Source organism: Siniperca chuatsi, linkage group LG11 (genome assembly GCF_020085105.1).
Source record: "Siniperca chuatsi isolate FFG_IHB_CAS linkage group LG11, ASM2008510v1, whole genome shotgun sequence".
Lineage (NCBI taxonomy): Eukaryota > Metazoa > Chordata > Actinopteri > Centrarchiformes > Sinipercidae > Siniperca > Siniperca chuatsi.
In genome coordinates, this window is record NC_058052.1 from 26,246,129 (window position 1) to 26,268,386 (window position 22,258).

At 40.6% G+C, this 22,258-nt stretch overlaps 1 protein-coding gene across 3 annotated transcripts in view; it reads right to left on the minus strand.

The window, feature by feature from the left end:
- The window catches only part of LOC122884536 (pro-neuregulin-3, membrane-bound isoform), a 345,178-nt gene extending 323,704 nt beyond the window's left edge, over window positions 1-21,474 (minus strand). Inside the window, exon 1 of one of the 3 annotated variants that reach the window (XM_044214564.1) lies at window positions 18,239-21,474. In XM_044214564.1, the coding sequence (XP_044070499.1) occupies window positions 18,239-18,962 (724 nt within the window). In that variant the 5' untranslated portion in view covers window positions 18,963-21,474. The remainder of the gene's footprint in view (window positions 1-18,238) is intronic. The other 2 variants (XM_044214566.1, XM_044214565.1) reach the window with 2 other exon arrangements.
- Between the last annotated feature and the right edge of the window lie 784 nt (window positions 21,475-22,258).

The following is a 22,258-nucleotide window of genomic DNA, read 5'->3' on the forward strand; positions in this document are numbered from 1 at the left end:
GCGCTAGAAGTTATGATAGACCTATGACAGTGCAAGAGCAAAGAACGACTCATGCTTGTGCATATCACACCTGGACCAAATCTAAAAATGTTTCTTTCATTAATTTGAAACAGATCATTTTATTGGGACAGAAACCATCTTCTTAACTGCACTGCATCAATTTATGCATCAATGACAGCAACCCAATTGCATTTTATTGACTCAATTGCTCCTCTCCAAGTTTGGGTTTTTTGAGAAAATTTGTAGGCGAGACTGAATTGTTCCACTGGGGTTTAACATACTTTACTTGTACGCCCTGCAGGTAAGATAGTCTGTGAGACTCTACTGCTACAACAGACAGAGTCAAGAGGACAGCCAACTAAGTATATATTTAATTCATCTTGTAACCCTTATACATTTCGAAGACTTAACTTCAATGAGCCTCTCTTCCTGGCTGTCACAGGATCATGACTTCACCAGGACTCATTGTAATGCTGCTTATAATCCACCTGGGGTTTAAAAACAGTAGATATCTAAAGTCAGGCTCAGACTACAGAAGGTTTGGGCTGATTTATCCCCGATTCACCCTTGCTGACAATCAGAGGAAAACTCTGGTCTGGAACCTCGGTCGGTACCGATTATCTGGTAAAGTGAGGGGTTTACAGATCCAGTCTTAAACCTCCCAGACTGCTCGCAGATTCATCGGTGCTGCCCCGATCATTTCAAACGTGTTGTATATTTAGGATTTAACAATCTGGATGATGACGTACTTTCCAAACGGGACCACAATAGCCAATGAGAGAGAGTATAAGTCTACAAGGAGACAGTGACGCTGACGGTGCTGCCAAGCAATGGTAAACATTCTAGCCCTTGAGGCTAACATTAGTTAGAGTACTACTGTTGACAGATATTAAAATTGAAAGTTTAAATCCTACCTCCATTTCTCGCTGAACAATAAACAACTCGTGTTGACCGCGTCTCCCAAACCATTTTCTGTTAAGTTTCTACTTATGTGCATGATGCAACCCGATTTCAAAATCGGTTAGAGTCCTGTAGTCCGAGCCCGACTTAACCGTGGGTCGTCCCTTTTTGTAAGTGGATCCAAAGGCCTTCAAAACAATAAACTAAGAACCCTACAGGAATGCCTGTTTTGCTATTTTTATGCATTGGACACATCTGTAAATGAGAGCTGTGTCTTTTACTGCTAAATTTTGTCAGAGAAGTTAGACTGAGCTAAAGTGGGTTTTAGTCAAGTTAAAGCAACAAAGCTAAAACATACAACCAATAAGGTGCCAACACATCCTGCAGGCATGAAAAACAAATATTAGCTGTCTCAGAGAAGACCTGTCCACACGCACTGCAATCTGTAGCCCAAAACTGGAAGAATGGAGATGGAGAGCAAATATATATATATATATATGTCTCTTTAGCTTTCTCGTGCTTTCTTTAAATTTCCACACACAGAAAACCTTCTCTCAGACACACCTGTATGTCTCCATAAATCACAGTTACCTCATTGTTTATTAATGCAGAGCCACAGAGGTTTGAATGCAATGTATTTCTCTTTCCCGCTTTGTCGCAAAGGAGCAATAACTGCCACAGCTGGACTAGGCCTTGCATGCAAGCCATACATCAACACAGCTGCTGCCGAAAATCTCCCAAATGATTCTATCTGGTGCCAAATAGGATGTGGAGGAGTGATTGGGAGGTGGGTGATCCAGCAAATTAAACTCCTAAGCAAGAAAGAGAAAGAGAGAAGAGAGCAGGAGGTGAATGAGGGGAGGAGAAAAAAAGAATTTCTGTAAAGGTTAATGTGTGTTTGGATGTTGGTTGCTGGAGGGTATCTAGCACTAATGAGTGTGAGAGAAAGTTCCAGAACAAGATGGCATTTGCCCTTATTTCTAATGGCAGAGAAGGAGGCAAGTTGGAAATGAAGGAAGGACTGAGGGCTGGACAGAAGGACGGTAAGAAAGACAGAAGTAAATAGAAGGACAGATTTCCATTGTTGACAGAAGATAGTTCTGTTAGTACACACAACATACTACATCATACTGGCATCCAATTATATGTGACCATTTGTAACACTGGACACAGACACTGACTTTGTCATTTGACCATCCATATCTTTTGCTCTGCTACAAACATATTTAATTATGAAAGTCTTTTAAGTATAAATTAGAATTCATATTTTCTAGAAATAATGACAAGATTGTTATTCACAATCATTAGAAATACATCAGTAAAGGTTTACTGAGAATCACTTACATTCAGAAATTACCTTTTGTATCGTCACATTTTTAACTTTTAGGTCAAATATAAAATTAAAAGTTCCAGGCATCTTGGAACACTTTAAGTATGAGACATCAATATTGAGCAATTATAGCAAATGGTTATACAATTTGGCAGAAAAGGCTCTGCTCTTTGAGGGATCTCTCAAAGAATGTACATGCAGTCGATACTACATACTGCATGTACTGTTCAGGCACTGGCTTTTCAGTGAGCTCAGCTGCTGAAGTTGTGCAGAAAAGTTATGGTTCTGAACATTACAAGTTTGGGTTCATATTTCAATCTTAAATGGTTGTAGGGATTATAAAGACAACACATTATGACATATGAATGTGCCTCCACATTCTTATGATCGCAGCACTGCTGCATTCAATTTTCCTGTTTGTGTTAGAATGGAAGGCAATTAAAGCCATTACCCCGAACAGTAACAATCAGGTTTATGTGGCATGGAGTCTCACATCCATGCCAATAAGTCTGCTGTTTCAAATTGCACTGAGAATTGCATAATTGACAGCAATTGCTTTTACATGAATGATAATTTATGTGTAGATTTTGTATTATGGGTACCATTTATAAAGGAGAACCTTTTATGTGTGTATGAGAAGCCTTTTACATAGTCAGCTCACCTAGCATTGTGCAGTGCGTTAACACATGGTGTTGAGAATAAGCGAAACTACAATAGTTACAAAGGGTGTGTGATGAATAAGAAGAGGCTCAAAGGACTCACTTTGACACTAAACTGGACTCTTTATAGAAGTTAGGAATATTTCAATATTTAAGTGTCCTATTCAGATCGTCCTGTGTCAACGTTGGGCATTTGTTGCTTTGGATTAGTACTCAAAACATATACAAGTAAACGTACAAGGTACATGATGTATGTAGATGAAGCAAATTAAGGTCCAGAGTGTCCCTGATGAAGTAGTGGAAAGCCTTTTCTGACAGGGGACAAGCAACATACTCAGTAGGCTGCTACAGTCCCGTATTCTGTACCATTAAAAGATTCAGTGCCGGTATGCAGTACCGGGAAGAGGGGACAGCAGCTGCCTGCCAAATCCCACATACAACAACCCGTCACGATCGCATTTCCAACAAGAAAACAAATCTGCTAACGTTAGGTCAACATAAACAACAGATAGTTTTCTTATAAATTGCTTCTAAATTGTTCCAGTGTGTTTGTGCCATAACATAGCATAGCATATGCAGTCAATGCTTTGAGCCCAACACAGACCAGTGGGTTTTTAATCTGTACTGGAGGGAACCTCGCTGCCTTTCCAAAACGGTTTAGTTACTGCTGGCTGACGTCTACTTCTGCTGCAGCTGACTGTCTGATATCATGAGCTGTGGGTTTTTGGCAGGCAGTCGTTTCTCAAAAGTAAAATGACAAACAAAATAAGTTGCAATCTTTCATAATGTTCAGATTTATGTGTGATTGGTTTTCACGGATGCTTCTCATCTAAGATATAAAAGGTATTTGTCTTTTCTGATCCACATGTACAATGTGATGTTTTTATCAGCCACTATGGCCATTCACGGGGAGATGAATCACTGTTGATGTTTTGAAAATCTGCTGGAAACTGTTGGAGATATTTCTGTTACTAGTCTTTCATTTGTCTTTCCAGGCAAGGCGGGTGCCACTGCTCAAGATAACTACAACTTCTTTTGCTGATTCCACAAATGTAAAATGCATCATTTTCTGTCCACCAGTGGATTTTGCTATTGAGTGACTATAAACTGGCAATACAGTAACAAAACACAAAGGCTTTCAAATAGATATATACCAGATTGACATTTGCCCTGTAATAGAATATCCACAGTGTGACCGTTTTAGCTCCCCAGGGTTTACTAAGAAAAGATCAACCGGTTTCGTCCAGTCATGGTCGATAAAAGATTTCCTTATACAGAAAAAAGTAGGAAAGTAGGCATTAACTAAACTCCACAGTGGCTTCAAACAAGCAATCTCTTCAACATCCTCTCTAGCCCGACCAGCAGTTCACATCCTGATTAGGATGAGTGACTTGTGCTGAGATAATTATCATCCAATCTAATTGGAGCTGAGTTGACGCTTCACATGTGGTTCATTATTTGAAGTGAGAAGCCGACTTCATGTCCCTGCATCCTTTCTGACAGCTCCTGCCTGTCCATCTTCCTCTGTGTTCTCCTCAGGGCGCCGAGCCAGCAGAGTGACGCCCCAGCTGTCTGTGTGTGGGAGGGAGTGTGTATGTGTGTGTATGAGTGTATGTATGCAAGTGGTTTGCATGTGTTGCAGTTAGTGTGTGTTTATGAAACAAAGAGAACAGAAGAGAGAGAGCGAGAGCGGGCGTTGGACATCAGTCACTGCTGACAAGTGGCGGATGGAGTGTTGACAGCTCATGAGTCTGACATGTTCATCTCCGCAGGAATGAAGCTGAACTACATGCCAGAATTGGCTTCTAACAGGATAAAAACAGTAATATTTTTATATTAAAAAAACCCCATAAATAATAATAATGATGATGATGACGATGAAAAAGTAACACAATGTTGGAGCACTGAATCACTTCAGACAGTATACCAAAGTCATCAATTGTTTAATTCATGCGTTGCTCTCGGTAGCTCATACATTAGCTGACTGGCTACTAACATCCAATCAAATTCATATAGGTTTACAGAGCAGTCTTATAACCTGAAAGGCAACACACACCAGTCAAATCTTGCAGCACTGCATTATTTCATGTCCATAGCATACACAATGCATGTACTATACAGACAGAGAAAGCAATCAAAGTAGGCTAGCAAGGGTGTGCTGATCCGAGGACTGTGGTATAAATGCTGCTTTTCTGTGTCAACTTGCAGCATCATCCTGTGATGATATGCATCTCAACACCAACAGTGTGGGATTTACATTCAAATTGGATGATTATGTATTGTACGATTTACTTCCAGCACAACATTTTGTGCCAATAGAAGCAGTGTGTCATACATTGTGAGGCAGGATGAAAGGTTCTGGGGGTCAGGGTAGTGGATTGAACATGTAACGCTCATGACCTTCAGACCAGAGTTCCAGATAATTAATGATGTTTTAATACCATAACCACAATCTTTCCCTACACTTAAACGTCCCAGATCAGTACTGTAGTTGCTATGCACAACATGTTGTCAAAATGTACAGTTTAAACAAGACTAAGAATCTACAGCCACACAAGTGGCTCTGTGAGACTGTACTGGTCACCACCTAACCGTGTTAGCATGCTAAGATGTGTTAATTAGTACTAAACACAAATTGCAGCTGAGGCTGATTGGAATGTCATTAGTTTTGCAGGTATTTGGTCATAAACAACCTGATGATGGCGCTAGATGAAAAGTTAAGGGATCACCAAAGTTATTACAGATCATCATTAGAGGAAAATGTTATTACTTAATTGTATGGTTATCCATCCACTAGTTGTTGGAAACCACAAATGTCAACCTCATAATAGAGGAAAAGTCAGGGGACTACCAAAGTCATTAGAATTAATTGTCTGGGGACCATAAATGTCTGTACAATTTTTTTGTGCCAGTCCATATCCCAGAGATTAAGTTATTTCACTGGATAAGTGAAAACGTTGACCTGCTGGTGATGCTAGATGAAACTTCAGGGATCACCAAAGTCATTAGGATCTATCCCCTGGGACTACGGATGTCTGTACCAAATTTCACAGCAATACCTCCAATATTTGTGGAGATATTTCAGCCTGGACAAAAGTAGTGGAATGACTGACAAACCAACATCACCATCCCTAGAGTCACGGCGCTAGTGTGGCAAGAACATTGGCATGTAACATTAAAAAAGGTCACTGAATGTAATCCAGTGACGGTGGTTTTGGTTTGGCAAAACTGTCCACTGTCAGCATTGTGTTTGGAGATAGAGTTGCTATGACAAATGATACATTCCTGAACTGCTGTTTCCACTGCTGATGCAAGAAGCTCTTGAGTTTGAAATCAAGCCAACCTGTTTACTTTAGGTCACCTCTGTGTGGATTTTGTATGCTCGTGGGTTTTCTATGGGCGCTCTACTTTCCTCCCACAGTCCAAACACACGCAGATTAGCTGAGCTGGAATCAGTAAATCTGAGTCTGAATGTGTTTTTTCTATGTGTTAGCCCTGTGATAGCGTGGTGAGCAGGGTGTGCCCTGCCTCTCACCAAGTCCATGCTGTGATATGCATCGGCTTCCTGTAACCCAGGACAGGAAAAATGGATCTAGAAAAAAGACGGAGTGATGGACTTTTTGGGTTTAATTGCCTCTCTGTTCCTACTGTTTCCTTGTATTAACACATTCTTGCACTCTTTCTGCAGCACTGTCACACTGCATCTATCATTGTCCTTCGTCTTCATTTGCTTGTCGCAAACATAAATGCATACCTGTCTTTGGTGTCAGTACACATAGAGTACATGCTACACACATAGGCTGGGACATTGCTCGTTTCACCTGGACAGCAATATCTAAGCACTTTACAAGCCATTATTGAGCACAAGGGTGCTCAATAATGGCTGAATCTCTGAGGAAAACCTGAGAATCGGAGAAGGACCACTAGCCTACAGATTGTGTTCTTTACCAGCCTTCGGTTTATTTTAGCTGCAAATCTGTTGGTGTGCAAACAAAAAAACTGGCTGTGCTGATCCTCATAATATAAAAGCACAAATTCTAACTATACCTGCTAACAACCAAATGTGTTATATTTTTCCGAGCAGTGATTCAAGGGAGATCACAAAGATTTTTTTTCTAGCATGAATGGCCATCTGGTATTACACACAAAAGCCCTTTTCTGACAGCATTGGTTTCTACAGGGTTGGTTGGATCATTTTTGTGTGTCACAGATACACTCAGTGATATCAGTTCTGCCTGGATCAGCCATGTCTGGCTTTCACACACAGAGTAAGTACTGTTTTTCATCAAACTGTAGGAGAAACCTATGATAATTTATGAATTTAATGATTTTAATGACATTTCTGGTTGTTATCAAATAATATAGACCCTATTTTTAATTATTAAAATGCAGGTTATGATATGAATTCCAAAATGAGATATCAAAGCTCAGATGTTGTTCAAAGAACTGATCCTGTCTGAATAAAGTTATAAGGCATACAAATTACTCCCCTCTGTAAAACTAACCCAGGTCAAATAGAGCTTTAGAAAAAGTCATGGGAGTAAACAACTGCAGGCCATTCTTTTACGTTGTTAGACTTTTGTTGGATGTGCTAACTAGTTAGTTACTGTGACAAGCAGCAGACATTACACCCTCATATCCCATAAATATGTGCCACCGATGCGACTAGCAATTTAGTTGCTAACGAGCAAACCATATTGTATCAGACTACGCTCGCCACCTTGCAAACAGCTGACACTGCTAACCCCCTGAGCCCATTTCTATAAACAGCATCAGAACCTCGCCATCCATCACTCGCCACCAAATCAACTCCAGCTGGATGTAATGTAAATGTAAATGAACTGAGTGGGCAGAGAGGAGAAGATGGAGGGAGAATGAAGGAACAGCTCACTGTTGCTAGATGGATGAAAGAGGCTGGTTTCCTTTTGCCTTCATCTTGCCCACTGGAAAGGTTTCCTCCAGCCAGTTCTCCTCCAGCCCCCTCAATGCATTTCATTTTTGTCTCTGCTCATTCCCTCCTCGCCTTTTGCACTTTACTCTTTACAATTCCATGTCTGCTTCTTGTCCTCCTGTATTGCTTATAGGGCGGTTCTACAGTACTTTTCTATATTTTCTTATATTCCCTTTTGTCCCTCAAATCCTGAGTCATTCGGCCTGGAGAGAGAAAGCAAGGGAGTCCACCTGTCATCAGCAGATCTGTGTCTCTTTCAAAAACACAGACAAAACAACCCACCAGTTCAGCAGGCTTGTCACAGAAAGTCTCTGAGACAGCTGTCAGGAGTGTCTCGAGGTTAGAGAGAAAAGGCAAGAGACAGAGCAAAAGAGAACAGGTAAAGAGTGATGAAGAACATTAGTACTGAAATGATTATTTGATTGACAGAAAACTAATCAACAATGATTTTGATAAACGTTGAAGTGCTTTGTCACAGGAAGATGCTAAATATTTGTTGGTTCCAGCTGTGGAAATGTGGGGGTTCGCTGCTTTTTTGTGTTTTATGTCATTGTAAGTTGAATTGTGAACTGTTTGTTGGACAAAACAAAGTTGAAGATGTCACCATAGGCTCTGGAACTTGTGATGGGCTTTTTGCATCATCTGCCATTTTATAGATCGATCGATTAATCCAAAACATTATTGATAGGTAATTCGATAATGAAAATCGTTTTTATTTGTAGCAGAAAAAAGACAGAAGAGCACAAAATATGGCAGAGTGAAGACAGAGTGATATGGTGAAACATGTTGACAGAATATTGAATACTGTCTAGTCTAGACACACACACACACACACACACACACACACACACACACACAAACACATGCTCCATGTCAGCTCCAAAAGAGAAATGATGTAACCATCTGCCCCAAGGACAGTGCTGAGAGGACTGACATCTAGCATATGACATCAAGCTTACCAGTTTCTATGTGTTCTTGTGTGTATGTATGTGTGTAATTGAGGTGTGTTTTCCATCAAGGTGAAAGTGACCTTCTGGAAAGCTTCCTGTTTCCCCTGGAACCTGGTAATATAATACTTAATGTGCAGTTATAAAATAGCCTCCCACATCTTTAGATTTACATCACTGATGCCTCCAATTGTTTTTACTTAGCATAATAAGATACAGCGCAGTGGCAGCATCCCCAAAATAAACAAACACAACACAGACAATAATGTTTGACTGAGTTTAACATTCTAAATCCTCGCTAACAGTAATGTTTCCAATATAAAACCATCCTCCACTGACACTAAAGTCCCCGTCTCGACTGTTTCCTCTGTGCTTCTTTGTTCTATTTCCTTCAGCACTGTCAGCTCCAAGGCCTCCACCAGAAAAGCCAGCTCCATGCAGCCTCCCAGAGAGAAGATGGCAACAATCTTTGAAGCTAAAAATAACCGCAGCAAAATGCAGCGAGCTTGGGATAATCAGAACCCACGCCCATATGCAGGCCCGCTCACTTGCAGGGCCGCCTGCTAAACTGCTGAGTGGCAAAAGACCACAATCACACTGGGATCAATATCTCTTGCAGGGCAGAGGATGGCTGAGGTGGCTCATGTAATGTGCATGAAAAATGTGCCACCAGACGCTGACACACCCACATACAAAGAATCATTATCTATAACTAACCAAGAGGGAGGATCTCTTGCTGGTACTGATGTCAAAATTAATGGCCAGGAAAATGGATTTATTAGATTAGCTTCAGGTGCTCTTTAGTCAGGCCCTCATTTCAAAAGATCATTTACACAAACAATAGTTTTAAAACACCTCCTAGGTCAGTGGTAGAAGAATTCAAATCCTTTACTTAACATTATAATTCTTATGAAATTTAATATATGTATTTGCATTCTGTAATGGCCTCATATATAGTTGTTTTTATTGTTTCTGGCAGAATTCACCTTTCCCTTGTGCGATTCAAATTGTGTAAGTGCAAGGGATTCACATGAAACAATATATGCGCTTATATATGCAGAAGAAGCCAGTGCATGTGTGCGTTTCATGTAAAGATGACCTTGTTGACAGTCTTTAGTCATTTAAGTTGGACTCTTGCATTCTTCTTCCTGTTGCATTTCAGACAAAGTAGCTACTCAAGTTGTGTTTGCTGTCCCGAGTGATCGATACACATCTTTGTGAACAAAACTCTAGTACCTAATGCAGCTGTTAAACCAGTAACCTCAGGTGTCACCAAATAAACAGGGTTGGAAATCTTAAGGATTATAACTTAAAGTTAAACTTAAAATGAATTGAAGTACAGGAAATTAACTTAAGTATCAAAACTAAAAGTACCCATTGCACAGAATGGTCCCATTCAGAGAGTTTTGTTATTATGTATACTATTGGGTATTATTACTGATGCATAAGTAGCCTTTTAATGCTGTAACTGGTTAGGGTGGAGCTAATTTTAACTATTCTATATACTATTGGGTAGTTTAGTGTAAAAAACCTTCATATTTATAAACTGATCATAATGTAAGTAAAATCTTAACCTGCAAAACAGCTGAGATAAATTTGCATGAGTAAAAAGTACTAATTTCCCTGAAAACTAGTATCATATATTCATATAGAAATACAAAAGTACCTTAGAATTATACTTATGTGTAGTAATGTAACTTTTCACCACTACACAAGATCACTTGAATTCTGACTGAACACATTGTAAGGCAGTCACTGAACACGGGGTGTTCATTTCACTTTTATTCATTTTCTGAATTGATAAACATGCAAATGTTCTTTTTGTTGGAAAGGATAACTAGTTTTTGAGAGTTCCCTTATATACAACTGCCCTTAATGACACTCCACCAAGTCCAGTCAACATCAGCAGCAGGAGTACCGGTAATATGAATCAGAGAAGCTGACCTTGAGAGACAGGCAGTGAGAGACATGAGGAAAGAGAGGAGAGAGAGGGATGGCAGGGCAGAGGAGGAAAAAATTCAGTCGTACAGCTCAGCCATTGAAAGAAATCATATCGGACTAGAACTGGTTCAGGCCGGAATTGTTGGGCTCCCTGCTAGCTCTGTGTACACTGAGGTTAAATAATGACAATCTAAGCATTTTATCATCACTAATAGCATTGTTTACTGCCAGGTGCCAGCAGCATAATGAGCAGAAGGCAGGGGGAGAGGCTTTTCTTCACACCAATGCATCACTGGTGAATATTTTATGCTTGAAGCATAAAACTGGGAGAGGTCAAACTGTGTCACTTGGCTTATGTGACCTAAAGTTGATACATTTTGCAAGGTAAACTATTAAATCTGTCTTTCTAAAGCTTTTTGTCTTTGTTGTCCTTTACATTAGTAATAACATTTTTTTTACTTTTAAAATATTTTCAGGTTGAGGCATTGCCTTTGAAGTTGTGCACCAGTGAAGTATTGGCTAGGCAACCACATGTCAAAAGTAACCTTTACTTCATTTAGTCAAGTATCTGGTGCATCCACAGGTCAGTCCGAGTTCCCTGTCCCCATGTGTCACGGTCCACACTCCCCTGAAGTAACTACAGGTTCTAAATGCTTCTGAGTAAATACAAGAGTGTATTCAATATTTCTGAGTAAAGACAAGACTTTTATAGATTAGTTGCAATGCAGAACAATTGAGGAATGTCTTGGCATTTAACAGACAGCTGTCAGGCATAAATTCATCATCTCAAGGGGGTAAAAGAAATGTTAAAAAGTGAGTAAAGAAAAAATGAATCTTTAAAAAGTTTAAGACAGATTTTATGTCAGAATGGGACAACTCAATGCTAGTCCAATTCCACCAATGAATACAAAAGAATTCCCAGCTTGTGATATCAGTGCCTGTGTTTTTCTGTGTGTAAACATTAATGGTTTGGCAGAAAGCTGTTGATGACATCATAGGTCAGGCTGGGGGCAGTTCTGGGTTACTACTGCTGCTGTATGGCTGAACTGGTACGGTGTCCTGTGCTGTTCATATAGCTGCCCTTGTTCTTTAAGATAATTTTTTGGGGGCTTTGACTTTATTGGAAAGGAACAGCTGAAGAGAGACAGGACAGGGGGGAGAGGGAATGACCTGCAGAAAAGGGTCCCTGCTGTTGTTCTTTTAGTTAGTCTAACGTTAAGCCAAAGTAGTCTTTATTGTCGCAACAAGAACCTAACACTGCATTTCCCATCAGCAGTTAGAAGCAAACATATCAGAGAATGGGGACAATGGAGCAGTTAGCTAGCAGGTGGCAGCCTCCTCTGGAGAGCTGGCGCAGGGCAGGTGAATCCCAGAAAAGGAATTAACTTCACTTACATCTCGTCAGCCGTTACCTTCCCCGCCACTGGCTCCAATAAAATGGAGCAAGCCTCATCTAATCAAGGCAGCTTAAACCTGAATTCATTATTAACAGCTCCTCTGAAGTTAGTAGCAGCATTTAAGCACTTTGTACTTCATCATCTGGACCGGGAAGATAGATGTGCTCGGGAGGGGGGAGAACAGGAGAGACTAAGTGAGAGAAGAGAGGCAGATGGAGATTTTCAACCTTGGCAGTCATGAATCAATTTTCTTAAAAATCTCAGAAAATAACACCTTTCAACTTTCTTTTCCTCACGACCAAAAACAATCTTACCCAGTGTGGGGAATGAAGGCACCCTGAACACCTTCATTCACTGAAGAAGTATGCATGTACAGGGAAATGCTCAGCATGGGATAATTCGTCAAAGGGCCATCTTCAATTATTAACACTTTCCTTTACATATTGAACATGTTTCTCTTTCACATCATTAATATTTCATCACTTTCCCCCCTACATTTCATCAGAATGAATCAAAGTGACGTTAAGCTTTATTCTCACGGCATCTCCGCCAAATTAAAAGTCTAATCGGGATGGTTTTTGATGTGTCCGGTTAGTGGTCAGGCACAGCAGTCTCAACAACTGCATCAGAGATAAACTGACTGAAAAGTATTGTAAAATGAAAAATGCCTTGATCTTTTAGGAACACAGTGAAGACATATAGACACACTTAGACATATGCTGCTGTGGAGACAAGAGTGTGTATTTGCGTGTAAGGATGTGAATGGGCAGCATGCACAGACACACATACCTACATAGAAAAACACCATAGGGAACGTGTCACTAAGCAGCTCACAGTGAACTAATCCAAGTGTAAAGATTGTGAGCTCTACAATCGTGTTTAAAACCTAAAATCTGGTTTAAATCCTAAAATCTCTCCCTATGAGATGATTAGTGCAATACAAACATTTACACTGATGCCCTTGGTGTTGGCCAGCGGTGATGGAAGTTCATTTTTGGTTAATTTGGGGGTATTTTCTGTGTGGGAGATGAACTGAAATGACAAAATTAAGAATATACAGATATACTTTCAAGACACATTTGACCAATGAAACACATGTAGAGGCACCTTGTGGAGACTCAACAATAATTATGGGTTCGATTATAATAATTTCCATCTATGCTTTTGCTGTGGAAATACGTCTATTGTAGTTGGACTGAAAACCTCAAAATTGTGCCAGGATCAGATTGCACAATATATATGTTTTTCCACTTGGTCAGATTGGGTGATAATGGCCATGACTTAGCTGAGAGACATGTCAGTCTACACATTGAAACCCATCCAGCAGCTTGCATTCTTTCACAACTTGCATGGTTGTGCAAAAGTGATTGGATGGAAGAGGCCGAGACAGACTTCTGGTATTAGGAATGTCAACATTAATGGCATCCCAGGTGTCACAGAGTGGATCATATACATTTTCAAGCAATGCCTTCTCTCGCCTAGATTGGTAATGTATATCAGGGGCCTCATAATGCATCTTAAAATACACAGGAAAAAAACAACTGCCATACCCAGCACTTTTCATTCCTGATGCCCCACGTCTGTTGAATCAGGCCATTTTAGACTGATGTCAACCCTGAAATCACCCTGGCTTTCAGAAGATCGTTGTCACAAAAAGCAGCAATAAGCACTAGTTTATTGTGTGTGATTGTCACGTCAGCATTAATATATGACTAAACCATTTCCTCAGGCCTCTTCAACGTACCTTTGAGGGAGCCTGAAATACAGCTAAGAGAAAACGTTCCCTTAAACATGTCGCCTTAGCATCATTTAATGAAAAACATCCCGCCACAGACCATCTATCAAAACAATCCTTCAGCAGTCAGGCTGCTTGTAAGCCCATGTAGAGTGTGTGTGACTGATAGGTGGGCTAATGTAATTCTGTTGCTTCCACAGTCATGGTGATGGGCTGTTAATCTGGATTTAGGTTTCAGGGCCACTGTTTGACTGAAACCTAATCCCACTGAGTGGCTCAGCATGGAGACAAAGACCTCAGACTGCACCAGAATATCTTCTGAAGCACGGACCTGACAATCATGTAATAATCTACAATCAGAGACCAGGATCTACTGACCATCTAAGTTTCTTTGATTTTTTTTTCCTTTATTATTGGGGACATATCATACATCAAATACAGTCCCAATGATTTGTCATCATTAAATAAACCTTTCTAGGGATTTACTCACCACTACATTGACTCATCTGGTCATCATATTTACTAACATTATTAATTCCCTTTTCATTCACCCTCTGCATGCTCATGACCTATTTCAATAACTGCTTTAATATTAGATTCTCTTGTTATCATAGCAGCAACATACGAATGACATGTCATCCATCTGTTGCATCTTCTCTGTGTAGATCATATGTAGCATTTTACAAAGAAGTAATTCAAGTCATAAATATATGAACACTTATGAACCTTGAGACAGAAATATTTCCATATTTCCTCAGTTTCTCATTTATTGCTATTTCTATTTCAGTTTATGTGAAGCATTACTGCACTACTGCTCATAACTTGTAATCTTAAGAGGGGTGACGAATAAGGACACAGATCCGATTTCCAGTTCGCTTGATCCAAGTGACATTATCGCTGAAGCATCACCTGACATTTTGCCCTACAGTGCAGAGGTCACTTGGCTTGCTATAATGGTATCATCTCTCCCAGGTCTCTGCTTCATTCTTTAGTTTACAGCACGGGAATAGTTTTCAATTCTTTTAAAGTCCAACTGATTTAGATATGTCAGTCATGCTTTCAAAGTGACATTTGCTAGAAGTAAGACGTCTCAACTATTATATCTTCCTATAGTTGTCAGATCTTGACTTTTTGACAGTTAGACAAGCTAGAATGTCACCAAATACCACCAAAGCTACACTGCACCAGGGCTTCTGGAGGTAAAAGTGCCATTCATTTTCTGCATAGAAAATAATAGCCGACTACCAGTTGGCCTTGGATGGCTATGAAGAGGTTGAGTCATCGGAACAAAAGATCATAAACTGTTTTAGAAAATATTTGGCTCTTTAGTAAAAAGTCAAAGATACAGGACAGAGGTCAACAACAACTCCCAATTTCATTAAGAAGCATCCAATCACCAAGCTTAAAATTCAGTTGAGTGTGCTGCTAATGGCAAGCTAAAGATAAAGATTATGCTTTGTAGAGATCAGATAATTCACACAGCACTTTACATGAATTTACTTTGGGATGCTGGATGAAATTTGGATGACATCTACTACTATAGCGTGTTGTTTTGCTACCAGCTGAGATTTGCACCTATTACTGACTTCTTATCCAAAGCAACAAAGGGATCATGGGTATTTGCCATTTTCTATACCAAACATGATTTCTCAGAAATGACAATGAAATAATGCCTAATGACCATTACAGCCTATAGTGTCACTAAATTATCTAGGAGCCTTCTATTTTTCAAAGAACATTAGGATATTGTTGAAAGAGAGCATTCAAATGGGAATTTACAGTAGCAAAAAATACTTATGGATCCCACATTTAACTCCATAGGCCGAAGCAGACCAGTGAGAACACCATAGCCCAGTGTGAGATAAAATCTATGTCCATCTCTATGTTTTGACCCACAAAGACAGGGACAACATCAATAAGACCACACAGATGGCCTACTATACTTAAATTAATAGAATTTTCTCAGTCTCTGAGCACAAGCCAACACAGGCAATTCAGTAATACCGCATAACACATTCACACATAATGGATAGTTAATGTGAAAATTATGGCCTTTTCAAATCAAAGCAGGCTGTGGGTGGTAGAATAGATGGGGTGGGAGGGTGAAGGGTGTTTAGGATTATCGAACAAGTCGGCAATTCTGTAGTGGCAGAACTTTGTTAGGCAAGCTGGAGAAGGAGTGACATTTTCCCTTGGATATCTATCAACAAGGCTTAATGGTTTTCATGAGCAGTGGCTGGAGAAATGACATTCTTTTTTTTAATGGTTAATTAATAAATGAAAGGATGATGATGAATGGCCCCCATTTTTCCTCCTGGTAATGAAATGATTATTTGAATGTTTCCCCTATGTTTCTAATTATTAGATGGAACATTCCCTGATCTCTGGTGTAATCTGGGGACGTTTTCATGATCATGGACACAAAAGAAGCAGCCGCATTTTTGCATTCAAGCAGACAGAAGCAACGGCAGTTGGACTTGGGTGATTAAGTTTATCAGTAATTTAATAAATTGCAGCCATCATGCAACAGACTATATGATGAGAGAATAGCAACGATGCTCAAGCTTAAATGCCATTACAGAGCCTTTACGTCAGTACAGATTAATTCATAACACACAACAAATGCATATATCATGTTTAATCGGTCCAGACCTTGACATTAAGTAGTATAATATCACTGCAATGTGAATGTAATTGTAATGTTAAATTAAAGCGCAAGAAGATATTGACAGTGTATGACATGCCTGTACCACCTGTTTTCATTAAATGCTTGCTGACTTGTGAGCTTTTTTCCACTGCACACATGAGAAAGAGCATGAGGTCACACTGTTAAAATATCCTGTCACTCTGAAACTGTCTGTATAGGCCCAAGCCAGGATCAGAGATACAAACATCGCAAGCAGAGGGAAGTCCAGCACATGATGTGACACCATTTTGAGAGCAGAGAGATTTATCATGGAGAAAGCTGTGTGTATACAGTATGTGTGTGTGATGTGTGTGTATGTGTGTCATTGATCGCTGCAAGAAAATCCCATAGCACTAATCAATAGAATGTGTGCATAGCGTGACTTGAGTCAAGGACAGAGATGGTAAAAACAGAAGAAGAAGAATCAACGTCCATTAACAGATGAAATAGAACACTCTGATTTGATCATTCCAGACCAACAAATAATCAGTTTGTCTGAGTGTCAGTATGTTAGTGCCACAACATTATAAGCATCAAAAACGTTTGGAGGTTTACAAGTGGGAAACAACACCTCAATACTTAAACTCTGAAGCTTGGAGGTTGCAGCAAGTAAATAACACCTCTTGGTGTACATACAAGTGCATGCATGCACCAATGAATATAGGTTATCTGTTAAAATGACTTGAAAGGGCTCTAACGTTACGTACAATGTGCAGGAGTATTTCAACCAAGGGAACTTTATCACTACAGGTTAACCTTGACTTTATTTAGCCAAGGCAGTTTTAGTTTGGAACATTGCATCGCTGCAGCCCATTTGCACTCAAAACAGGATTTAAACTAACATTTTATAAACAAATGCATGAGAAATCATGGTGCACCACACTCCTTCCTTATGTCTAAGTTTTTTTTTTAATTTTAACTTATTCTTCCTCATCACAGAAATAATACCACCTTAATAATCACATTGCACTAATCATATTGCACATTGTATCTATAAAAAATGACATGACTCATGCTTTGTACCAGTCCTTGTCTACTTTATGTGATATTTATGCTAATATCACCTTACTCTATATCACCAAATACCTTTTAAACTAAAGTTGTAACCCACTGTATGTACCACCATTTTAAAGTTATTCTATGTTGCTGGAAAGGACATCACAGCTTGCACAGCACTGCTTACTATGTATCCGGCACATGATGCAGCAAAAAAAAAGTTTAACCATCCACAGCAGAAATATTGATTATTGAGTCCTGCAATATTTCAGATAGCCTTACTGTAGCAATCTATGCTATTGATCACTCTTCTGTATCTCTCAGCCTACAAGAGTGTCAAATATATAATATCCAAAACAGGATGGTAGTGCATGCCAATTGCAAGCCAAACAGTCTCAGATAAACTGTAAAATGTCAACACTGTCAGAAATGAATTGAAGTTCAAATACCATTCTTGATGATAAAGAATCAACCAATGGACACACTTTTGACACACTTAAGCCAGTATGAAAAAGCAACACACCCGTGATATGCCCTTAGTTAATTTGCTCATTAATCTGTTTAACCAAGCCAACTCACAACATATTACTTCAAAGTTTTCAAAGACCAAAGATGTTGTCCCTCTCTATTGATTTTTCGAGCCAGAACACAAAATCAAGGACATGTGGCAAGCCTTTACTGATACAAGTCACTTACGTGTTTTGCGGTGGCTGTGCGTACGTGTGGGGAGCGTGGTGGAGACCGTCTCAGTAGTAGTTTGCTCCGGTGTCCACATCTGCGTAGAGTCATGGAGTACAGTTGGATTGGACGGTGAGGGGCTAGATGTTGCCCCTCCAATTATGAAGGTTGTCCGTGGCACTGTAGTGGTTGTAGTAAAACCCGAAGGGCCACGTCCGTTACGATTCAAAGGATTCCGAGGGGTTACTTGGCTACCCGAGGCTCCACCCCCTCTAGGGTTTATAGTAGTGGTTGTAGCAGTGGAACGAGTTCTACCTTTCGCAACAGTTACAGTTCTAGGCGTGGGGTTCCCGCCATCAATTGTAGGAGTAGTTGTGGTGGTGGTAGTATCGGGACTTTTGGGAATCCCGCTTGGCTTGGAGAGGAAGATAGGATCCTGACCAATTCGATTAGCGTCCACCAGGTCTGTTGGCACGTAATCCCGTACTGTACCAACAACAATCCATTTCAGCAGCATCAGGCTCAATCCAAGGCCAATGAAACCGATAAGTAAGGGGACCACACACAGCCATGTCTGCTGGCGAGGCCAAACCGCACAGCGAAGGGGACCCTGATCCTGGGCCTGACCCTCACCACGGCCCCCTGAAGCCCCTGAAGCCTCAGGTTCCTCCAGGATCACCGCCCCGGAAACAGCTGCCCCAGAACACTCACTCATCCTTCCCTGCCGTCCTTTATGGCTCATTGAGGGTTAACCCTGTGATAGGCATCGATAGCAAATGGCAGAAAGGTTTCCAACAATGTCGGACATTGAGAAGGGACAAAGGGAAAGGTGAAGAAATGGCTACAAAAGGACCCCACAGGAATCAGATGCTCAATAACACATACACAAATATGTCCGAGAATAGAGAGAAGGGGAGGGGTGCAGGAGATACATGCAGACACACAATCACAATCACACAAGCACACACCCTCACACTCAGAAACACCTAGTAAGAAATGGGAGAGCTGGCGTTGACAGATAATCGCCTGATTTGTCCACGTTTAGTCCTGCCCAACTCCCAATGTCCAACTGAAGTAAAAGTAAACTTCAAGAACGTTTACAGCAGGGTGAGCCAGAGGAAGAAGAAGAAGTGATGCTTCTAGCAAGGAGAAAGAGGGACAAAGAGAGAGACAGGAGAGAGATGGGTGGAAGGAACAGCTTTACATCTGTGCATGTGTGGTATCTGTGTTCTGATGCCACTGCAGCAAAAATCCACAGCTATTTCTACTTGACATGCATGTAAGTCCCCTCCATGTACAATCCACGATGGGACAGTATTGTCTAATCAGGGGAGTGAAACTTGCAGGGTGGGTCTTGGTTGCTTCCCCACCCTGTGCAGGACCAAAAAAATGAAAGATGTTTCCCAATGCAGCCTGTTCCAACAGCTTTAGCCGAGTCAGCGTCCCTCAGCTCCCAAAATCTGTCTCTTTCCTAATTGAAGGAGTGCTCCTTGGATTATCCACTATCTTTGTTGCCCGTTGCTTTTCAATCAGCCTCTCCTTTTTTGAGAATTTTTTATTTATCACTCTTTGGATCCAAACCTACTTTGTTTCCTTTATGTGTGCTCTAAATCCCAGTGAGGCTAAAAATAAAGCAGTAGAATCCAATTAATATTCCAGATCCAGTCAAAAAGCAACACCTCAGATGAGGACAGAGAGAGGGAGAGGGGGGAAAAAAAGAATGAGGGGTGTTGTCACGCAGTGGTATCACAGGGCGGATAAATCTGCAACTGCGACGCGTGATCCCGTTCCTTCTCCAGCCGGCTGTGGATCAGATTTCCCCAAGCTGTCCGCTCAGCGCCGTCTCAGTATACTGTCCGTTAATACTGCAGCAAGCACTCAGAAAACCTCTTCTCATCTATTTGCAGGGAACATTCCGCCACAGAGGGATAAAATGAGAGGAATAGGATGAGAAGCAGGGAGTGGATGAAAATGATTGAAACAAAGAGCAGAAAGCAAGAGATAAAAGGAAAAAACACAAACAAGAGACCACAATGTTTAAAATTATCCCACTGATTCTCTCTTCTCTCTTTCTGAGTGGTGTTTTTTTCCTCAGTCCCTGAAAGCCTGTGCTCTTTCGAGTCAGCCTGTGATTTGTTGGTCGGGTTGCTGGGATCCTCTGCTCGTCCTTCCCTCCAGGATGCTTTCTTGGAGATGATTAGAAATGTGCACCCCACGCTGGGATTAAGACTTGCAACCGCAGCAGCAAAGGCTCCCTTACCCCTTGTGGGGTTTGCAACATCCGACGATGCAGCTGTCTTTACCTGTGGCAATTGTGATGCAGACGAACATACAGCTGCCTCCCTGAGCTGCCGCTGCTGAGAGACAGAGAGCGAATGAGAAGGGGGGAAAAAACGCAGGCACAGACGGAGCGTGTGTGCACACTGGTAGAGCAAGGGAACAGAGAGACAGAGAGGCAGGGAGGGAGGGAGGAGAGAAAGAGGCTGCACCTGCTAGATGCACCAGCTCTGGGAAGCTTGCCCACCTCCGTTAGCAGGGAGGGGAGTGAGTAAAGATGCAGAATGCATGCAGAAAACTAGAAAAAAAGGGAAAAGGAGTGGAGGTGTGTGTACAGATAAAGATAATGAGAGTGGGAGGGGGAAGAGGGAAGAGGGAGAGAGAGCTCTGCAGTGGCAGATGAGGCAGTTACAAGTGAGAAGGCTGAGTCCCAGACGGATCAGAGCAGAGGCACAATGCAGGCGCCGTCACTCCCTTGGCCCCGCCCACTGCACGGCATCAAAAAAGACACTAGGAAAAAGGAAGGAAATAGAGATGGATTTTCAAACCAAAGACCAAACTTACAGTAGGTGAAGATAAGTACCAGTTTGAGTGTACAAAAACACATGATTTAGGAAAATAATTAAAATCTGAGATATTTGTTTTTGCAAATGAACCCTTCAAGTGTATTTAATGCCATATTTAGTATTTATGTGGATTCCAAGGCACTAAAAATGTTATGTATATGTGTAATCCTGTAGTCTTTCTAAAGATAGCTCTAAACTTATGAATGGATTTTGTTTTTTTAATGAAGTTATTCTTGAGATGTATTATTGTTAATTTCTTTCTGTCTGATCAATTTCTAAAGGTGTATCTTTCTTTCTTTGCGTTTTCTTTGAGGTCTATTTTGTGTTACATGCATATTTTTTGTGAAATTTCAGATTAAAAGTAATTGTTGTATATATATGAAAGCCTCCTTATTTAGTCATCTGAATTATGGCTATATTTGATCTTTTTTTTATTTCTCTGCACAACTTTATATTGCCATTTTTAAGATGCCAGGTTATTTATATGTATGTGTACTATACTGTACTATGTAATGTGATCGTAATTCATTTACACTACAAAATGCTGTGGAGCATTTTGATCACACCTGTGATTTGTTCTCCTAATTGACAAACAAGTGAAACATTGCTCGCACTTCCACTTGTAAAAAAATGTTTAAATAAAAACCAAGAAGTTTTAACTTGGTCTGGAGCTGAGTTTTTGGTGTGTGGCAAGTCCACTCTTTAATGTAATCAGTGTAATGTTTAGTAATTTGCCTGGATACCCTGAAATTAAATTTCAATTCAATTCAGTTAAATTCTATTTATATTATAGGCCAATTCATAACAGAAGTTATCTCATTGCACTTTTCCTATAGAGCAGGCCTGCAATCATAAATCCAGACTCTGCAGCTCCAGAGGCAGAAATACTTGCTGAAAGCGAGGTGTATCATGGGAAGTCTCCCGGCAGTCTAGGCCTATAGCAGCATAACTAAGGGATGGTTCAGGACTCACCTAAGCCTGCCCTATCCATAAGCTTTATCAAAGAGGAAAGTCTTAAGCCTACTCTTAAATGTGGAGATGATGTCTGCCTCCCGAACCCAAACTGGGATCTGATTCCACAGGAGGGGGGCTTGATAGCTCTGGCTCCCAGGTAATAAGGTACTATGAGCTCTTTAAGATATGGTGGTGCTGGAGGCCAAAGCAATGCCATCTAGAGTAACTATATCTTTACATA